At 47.4% G+C, this 8,060-nt stretch overlaps 1 protein-coding gene across 2 annotated transcripts; it reads left to right on the plus strand.

The window, feature by feature from the left end:
* Positions 1-788: 788 nt before the first annotated feature.
* Positions 789-8,060, plus strand: LOC146260336 (uncharacterized). Of its 2 annotated transcripts, none has more exons than XM_084671109.1 (8): positions 789-1,953; positions 2,603-2,651; positions 2,765-2,855; positions 2,971-3,007; positions 3,226-5,554; positions 5,976-7,255; positions 7,536-7,608; positions 7,808-8,060. In XM_084671109.1, the coding sequence occupies exons 1-8, from the start codon at positions 1,900-1,902 to the stop codon at positions 7,957-7,959; spliced, it is 4,065 nt and encodes a 1,354-aa protein (XP_084527235.1). In that variant the 5' UTR covers positions 789-1,899; the 3' UTR covers positions 7,960-8,060. The 2 variants fall into 2 exon arrangements, with proteins under 2 accessions (XP_084527235.1, XP_084527236.1); XM_084671110.1 differs by having other exon boundaries at positions 7,536-7,602.

Consider the following 8,060-nt stretch of genomic DNA (forward strand, 5'->3'; position numbering starts at 1 on the left):
AAACAGAACAGTCCATGGTAGGTGAGGGATTATTATGTTTTATTTTTCATTTATTTCATTGATTTAAACAATAAGAATAATATTTCCTATCGTAAAAAATGATTTGATGGTTCTTTTGATGTTGATACATGGTTGATACATTGTTTTTAGTACTTGTCTTTTGTAGGCTAGGCATGTGAACCTTTGGTCCCTTTTCAGCAGATTCTGGATCAGAAGGCTGTTGTTTTCGACCTGTCTGAGTAACCCACCCTACGCAGAGGCTAACTGCATTAAAATTGCATGCCTTTGAACCTAAACATTAGTATGAAGAGCCATGCCATGTCAAATACTTTGAACCTGCTAATCATAATCATGATCATACTGGGGTATACTTCCTCAGAATGCGATGTCGTGGAGCAAGAATGTTGGTTCGCGTTCTTTACTATACCGTTTGAATGACAAATTTTAAGGATTTTGTGTTGAAAATAGCATTTGATATTTACACAGATAACAGACATCCTTCTCTTGAATTCAACAACAAAGACGGTATAATGTGAGACTTCTGTCTCCCCTTCTTTTGGATGCAATATCAAGACGAAATCCTTCACTCTTTGAATCGCGCGCGCTCCCGCGAGGGAGTGCCAATCCAGAGAGTCATGCATCGGGTGATACAACACCTGTTCTAGTAGGATGGTCTGGATCAAAGTCTAGGGCCTATTTTTACTCCCAGTACGTCCCTGCACACACACGTACAACTGTAATAAATGCACTGCTGAACTTATGAATGAATACATGAATTCGTGAATTACATCTGGACATACATAAACAGCTACGTAAAGGAGTGTTCACCTGATTAATTCTTTAACAGTGTAGCCAACACATTCCGTCACAGAAGTCACACATGGGTCAAACCTGCCATAGGAGCCCGGGCTTTCTTGACTGTTGGGATAGGTGGCTACGCTAACTAGCTATGGCTAACGTTACAAAGCTTAAATTTAGCTCGCAGTGACAGCACGTCGGAGGGCGAAACTTTTCCAATAGTTTGTTTCTTATGGATCAAGACGAAATTAGACTATGAACACGAAGGTATTGTGTAATGTAATCCGTATTTTTATAGGCTATCTCAGTTGTTTAAAACGCCTTTCGCCTGCCTGTCTGTCGACTCCTTTGATGGAGAGAGATCTTTTGTTGGCCTACCAAGTACCAACCCAGTCAGACATGGATAGTTTCCCTTTGGCGGCGATTAGGTCTGTTTTTTCATTCATCTTGTGAGGGTGTTTTTATCCAAGTCTGTACATTTGTGTTACAATAGTGTGAAAGAGCTAATTTTATATTAAAAAGTAAAAAGCTAGGCGAAGACACTTTTCCTCAGGACAGGTGAGTTCTACCTCTCAGATATAACTCCACAGGTGAACCACCTCAGGAAGGGACTCGCCAGCAATAGGCTGAAGTTGTCAAACTGTCTTTTCATGTATTCATGTATTCACTGTATATTGAAACCGGTAATCTATTTCATGCTAATAGATGTATAAATAGTCAAATGAAATAGGCCCTAATGTAATTTCGGAGATATGTGATCTCTCTTTTCATGTGATAACCAATGAGATAAGCTGATGAGATGGACATGTGTGACCTGTGCATACATGTAAGCGTGCAAGTGTCAATAAAGATTCAGTCTTTATTAATTTTTTTACAGCAAAGCTGATTTCTCACTCTGTGGTTTATTACCATTGTTTTGGAAAAGACGCGGCGCTATGTAGACATGATGACGTCATAGGGCACAAAGAGATTGTGACGCACTTTACCAAATGATATAAAAACGACTTGCAAAATCAAACCTGTCAGTGATGAAAGAAATGTTCATCACAAGGCAAAGGAGTCGTTTGAAAGAGTTTGCCATTCATACTGAGTCAGTAAAACATGGATGAAATCCCAAAACAGAAAAGACAACAAGAACGGAGGCCTAAACAGAAGGTAAGTAAGTGGGTTAAACCTTCGGGGTTTAGGTTGGTTGAGGGGAAGTTCTATGGGCGTATGTGAAGCCCTCTGTGACATGCTTGCGTGTAAAAAGAGCTATACAAATACATTTGATTTGAACATGGTTATTTATCTAGTAGCTAAAACGATGAAAACACACGAAAATGTTTGATTCTTCAGATTGTTTTAGAATTTCATTTCTGTGAGTTTAACTGTTGTGTTTAACAATGTGACTTAACTTGGATACATAGTGTAGATCTAGTTATATTTCATATTTCCAAGTCATTAACTTGGATACATAGTGTAGATCCGAGACAGAGAGGTGCCTTGAACAGAAATTATTTTAACTTTTGATATGACTTGGAAATATGAAATATAACTTTTGATATGACTTGGAAATATGAAATATAACTTTTGAAGTCATATCAAAAGTTAAAATAATTTCTGTTCAAGGCACCTCTCTGTCTCTCTCTCTCTCTCTCTCTCTCTCTCTCTCTCTCTCTCTCTCTCTCTCTCTCTCTCTCTCTCTGTGTCTCTCTCTCTCTCACCACCTACTCCCCTCAACTCAATCTACCTCCATGTCTCCTAAAACTCTGATAACTTTCTCTGTTACTTTGCCTTGCTAAAGCGTTTGTCTTGCCTGCAGATCAGGGTTACATGTGTGAAGATGCCTCCCATGTACCAGAGCAGCTACCGTGAGTAATCGGTTTATTAATGTATCAAAAGTACAACATTCATGATTGAATTATCACTTTCTATCAAGAGAGAGGGATCCATCAATCACACTGTGACAATCCTCGACATGTAGGTGTTCTTCCACTAATCAAAATCCAATCCCGCCCAGAGGAACCAATGACGCTGGACGAAATTCCTGTGTCAGAGGCCATGATGTCCCACCCGTGAGTGTCCCTGTTAACGTCCCCTTTAGGCTACTGGTCTGTTGAACACAATGTTAAGATGTGTCGTTAGTTGTCATTGTACTGTATAGAGAGTCTGTTCTTGTTCTTGTTACAGTCAGTGGAGACTGGTCAAAAAGGTCCTGTTGAGAAAGGTAGATAAAATCTTTAGTTTCTAACTCAAAATACTTTTTTACTCAGCTTGACAATAACTATGTGTACTGTATCTGAACTGCGATTGAACTTTCTCCCCTTTTTTCACTCTGCCTGTTTTCTCTCCTCTCTTTCCATCCTTTTCTGTCTCTTCCCCCTCTCACCCTCTCTGTCTCTCTCTCTCTCTCTCTCTCTCTCTCTCTCTCTCTCTCTCTCTCAGAACAAGAGTATCGCTGAGCTGCAGAAGCGCTCAGAGGAGATGATGGAGTGGGTTCTCCAGGTGGCCAATGATGGGGTTCTGCCTGCCATTGCCCTTTACCAGGTCCACCTCCACCAAGACCCTCTGTCTTCCGCTACCTCCTACAGCAGCGGCATCTCGACAAGGAACAGGTCTTCTTCGTCTCCTCTTTTGTCCAAGGACCGGGCCTTTTCTCAGGGCTCAGCCCAGCCTGATTTCCCCGAGGGGATCATCTCAGAGAAGTCCCACCCCCTGCTGGAAAGCGGGCTGGGATCCAGGCCACAGGACAGGCTATCGAGCGAGAGGCCTCCGACACCCCTTCACCCCAGTAGGTCCACAGAGGAGGATATCCTTGCCACGGCATCCCTCACTGTGGCAGAGGTCATCGCCATGTTGAAGGGAGTGATGGTGAGAGACAGGGAAGAGGCGAAGCTATCTGCCATTGTAGAGGAGCTCTGTGACTCGGCCATGGACAAGGTGATGGACGAGTTGGTGCTTCACCACCCGGGCAGCTCCTTGTCTGAATTCTATTCGACAAGTATCTCTGAGGACCTGATCCTGAACACCTGGCAGGACGCCAAGGAGAAGATCCAGGTCCTCGCCGACATCCACATGGACGCCGTCAACGAGCAGATGCCCCCGCGGCCCCTGTTGTCTGCCAACAGCAATACGTCAGAGGTCGTCTTCCACAGGGAGAAAAAGGAGGCTGAGAAGATGGTGTCGTTCTTCATTGGCAGTGTGGCGGAAGCCCAGGAGATGGAAAAGGCTATGACATCGCCCAGGCCCAGCTGTGTGACAGCGGTATCGACCGGCTCAGGCCGCAGCTCGGTCAGCAGCATTGGACTCGTCAGATGCGATAGCGAGCCTCACAACCCCTCCACCCAGATGGAGAGCCTCTCTGGCATCCTGTCCCACCATGCCCTCTTCCAGAGACAGGGCGTTTTCACCACAGAGGAGAAGCTGGAGCTGGTGAGGCGGTTGGGGGGCATCCTCCAGGGGATAGTGGCCAGAGAAAGACGCTCTTCCCTGAACCATCCCCAAGACTCCGACACGGCCTCCCTGCCCCAGAACATCTCCAGTGCCTGCACCATCATCCACCTTGTTCTGGAGAACTTCAGCGCAGCAGCAGAGATGATTACAGAAGGAGAGGTGGACTTCCTGCAGCCACGCGGTAATGACTTCACCCTGTTAGTGGAGTGCGTGAGCGAGTCCCTGCTCAGCCAGGTTACGGAGGAGGTGAAGGCCCTACAGAGGAGGAACCAGGGGGTCAGCAGCGGGAGGAGCAGCAGGAGGAGCCGCAGCCAGGGAGAGCTGCTGGGGAACTGGGTCAAGGGAAAGGAGGAGAAGGAGGCCTGCACACGCTCGTGTCAGGAAAGCTTCCTTTTCAGCACCCAGCAGGAGGAGAGGAGATCAGAGGAGGAGTGCGGCTCGGCTAGCGACGAGGAGGAGGAGGAGCAGCAGAAGGAGGAGGCCAGGTCAGCCTCCAGTAGCCCTAGCCCCAAGAGCCCTAGCACCAGGGGCCCTAGCCCCAGGAGCCCTAGCCCCAGGATCAAGGCAAACAGCCACAACCTCAACCTGACGGCTCACAAAATGCTGGACACTGTCATGCGGATGGCCTACTCCACCAGATCAGTCTCCAATGATGAAGACTGCGAAAAAGACAAAGGAGGCTCCTCCGTCGGGTTGTTGGACCAGGCTGAGTACGACCTGGGCCGCCTGCTCGCCTCTCACAACATGTGTACCAGGATGTTGCAGACGAGGATCCAGAGCTTCTCCATGGAGCTGATCGACCGCCTCTATGAGCTGCTCCTGGACACGCAGGTGGGACGACTCCCCTCGACAGGCCGCTGCCGCTCCAAGCCCAACATCCAGAACCCGGAGGCCAAGCAGCACCTGGACTGGGAGCTCTTCGCTCCGATGCTGTACAATTTCATCCACTTGGCTTTCAAGAAACTGATGGAGAACTTCCTTGGCCTGACCAACTCGCTTCCGGACGAATGTGTCCTGGTGAACGACCACCTCGAATGGATGTGTAAGAAGGACAGGACCTCCATCAAGGATGTATCTTGGGAGAGCAGCGACAGCAGTGACAGCGACAACAGCAGCGACCGCACGTCTCTGGAAGGGTCCCACTGCGTGATGCCGGGCCCCAGCCGAGGGACTGTGGGTAGGAACCGGCCATCTTCCTCTGCCAGCCAGGACCAGAGGAGGGCGCTAGAGGCCATTTCTGAGGTGTTGACCCTCAAAGTGGGAGGGGTCCTTCAGTGCTCCTGCAATGACCCAGAAAAAGTAATGGCCATTGTCAACAAAGGTAGAGAAATCTTTTACTCAATTCAATATATTGACCCCAAAGGGAATTTTCAGGTGTTCAGGTAGCCTAACTAGTAACACTGAGCACACTGTTACAGAATAAGTACAAATGATAGACTGCATTAAATGGAATGCTCTTTAGAAATAGAATGTCTCACCATGTCGCCATATTGCTGTTATTAAATGGATGTGTTTTACATGTTACAAGAAGTCCTCCTTGTGAAATTTTCCTTAACCTTTTGAGGTATAAGACCTCTGGAGTCTATATCTTTGCCATATAATACAGAGTTGTAAGTGCTACAGTACTGCTGTAGGTATAGTTAAGAACTATAATATTAATACTGTTTAAAGAAAAGTATAGGTAATAGCTATAGTAATACAAGGATACTTAAAAGTGTGAGTGTGGTTTTTTTTTGTGCCAGGCCTTGATGCTGAGTTCATGGCCAGGATCGCTGACCTTTGCAGGTCCTCCTCTGAAGCCACAACAGGAAGTCTCAACCCAGAGTTGAGTTCAAGTTTCACTAACCTAGAAGTAGGCCAGTTTGAGAAGGCCAATATTGTCCCCGACAACGACAATGTTGACCATGTTTGTGAATTCCATGAAGAGGAAGACATGTCAGATAGTCTGACCAAAGGCATCAACATTGCCAGGCAAATAAATACTACGGGGGATGGGAAAGATGATGAAGCTTCTGGTCTCCCTGAGGTGGTCCAGGTGCTTCCCTGGTTGCCCCCGAGACCCCCTGAGACCCCCTCCCTGCAAACTTTGGAGATTGGCATCCAGGAGAAGGTCTGGAAGCCCTCCGGGCCCAGTGCCCTACACCACCAGACCCTGCGGGACCTGCTGCATGGTCTTCTGGTCCGCCTGGCCCTCCAGGAGTCCCCCTCAACCTCTAGCACCCTCACCTTCTCACAGATAGAGGCAACTCTCCTCCAGGAAGTAGGCTGGATTCTCAAGACCCAAGATGGGATCAGCCTCGTCCTGGAGCACCTGCCTCAGAGCCCTTTCTACAGCGGCACAGACGCCCTGGACGCCATGTTGGAGGCGGCTTATGCTAAGCTGTTGCTCAGCGCTAACAGCAGCAGAGCCCTGCTCCGCTCCGCTTGCCATGGAGAAGCTGGAGCCATTTGTGGTCTGGCTGAGACTATCGCCAAGGTCATCTCCCGCCACGCCGAGGCCTGGCGCGCTCCTGCCGTGTCCGATCTTAGCGTCCATTTTGAGAAGGAGAATGCTATAAACTCTGCTGGCTTGGAAAAGGCCGGTGGAAGCTCCAGCTCCCTGTGTGAGGATGTGAGGCTACATGATGGACCTGAGATGGAGTCTTCTGGCTTGGGAAAGGCCAGTGAGACCCATATGGAGACTAAAGCAGATGGAAAGGTCAAGAAGACATGTGACAGATTTGGTTTGGTAAAGGCCAGAGAGTGTCCCTTCTCCTCCAGATCACCGGAAGAGCTCAGGGTCTCCAGGAAGCAGAGAGAGAGAGCTGCAGACCCAGGCTTGTTAAAGGCCTGGGAGAAGATCGACAGGTCTTCTGAGGAGACCTCCACCTCCCAGTCCTGCCACTCCTCCTCTTCATCCTCCAACTCAATGTTATCTCCCTCTGTGCCCTCCCAAACCTTCAACAGGTCTTCCATCTTCCATTCCAATCTGGGCCGTCTTGGAAAGAAAAAACTCTCCAGCCTCCAAAGATGGTTCACATTGGTAAGATGAAAATAACTCCACAAACACTGGCACTGGGTAGAACTGACCTTAACTGAGTCAAGGATAAGATGGGTTACAAGTAAGCATGTGTAGAATACATTATGTATGAGTTGTAAACATTAGATGTAATTATTTTGCAGACTTATTCATTCAAATCCAAACACGAGGGATTTGAACCTCTGACAGTTACAGTTAATGTAGTTATGTCCTGTCAACATAATGTAAAACATTTAAGAATTTAAAGGAATTATGTTTGTCTTTACTCTCCCTTCCACCCCAGATGAGAAAGAAGACCAAGGCTGTCACTGGAAAAAGGAAAAAACAAAAGACAGTTACTCCTCTCAACGGTAAAAGTGAGATTATGAATGGATATTTGTTCATTTAGGCTAGGCTTTAGTTGGCTCTCCCATCATTTCACACAAACACACACACGCAGACACACACGCACACACACACACGCACACACACACACACACTCGTTGCAAGTAAATAGACAGTGCTGAAGGTGTGTGTGATGTTATGTCCTGTTGTGTGATGGTTTTCCATGTCCAGGCCCAGATCTTGCAGAGTCCTCCAGCATCCCAGGAGAAGAGGAACAGAAGCAGAAGCAGAAGAAGAAGAAGAAGTCTATTAAAGGCTTCTTCTGCAGGATCTCTGGAGCTCTCTCCAAGGTGTTCTGCTGTAGCTGCATGACTCACCAGTAGAGGGAGCTGCCTGCTTACTGACCTGACTACAGCAAGGACCTGTCACTTCCCACTCTGATCATTTTTTTAAATCACTTTTGATCTGTTTTTCATGAATAAAA

Source organism: Hypomesus nipponensis, chromosome 13 (genome assembly GCF_054491055.1).
Source record: "Hypomesus nipponensis isolate SF chromosome 13, ASM5449105v1, whole genome shotgun sequence".
NCBI lineage: Eukaryota > Metazoa > Chordata > Actinopteri > Osmeriformes > Osmeridae > Hypomesus > Hypomesus nipponensis.

Bases quoted from the DNA above. Each gene is read 5' to 3' on its own strand.
- LOC146260336 (XM_084671109.1), top strand. From the start codon at position 1,900: ATGGATGAAATCCCAAAACAGAAAAGACAACAAGAACGGAGGCCTAAA. The intron at 2,652-2,764 runs GTGAGTAATCGG...CTCGACATGTAG, and splicing joins CATGTACCAGAGCAGCTACC to GTGTTCTTCCACTAATCAAA. The intron at 3,008-3,225 runs GTAGATAAAATC...TCTCTCTCTCAG, and splicing joins AAAAGGTCCTGTTGAGAAAG to AACAAGAGTATCGCTGAGCT.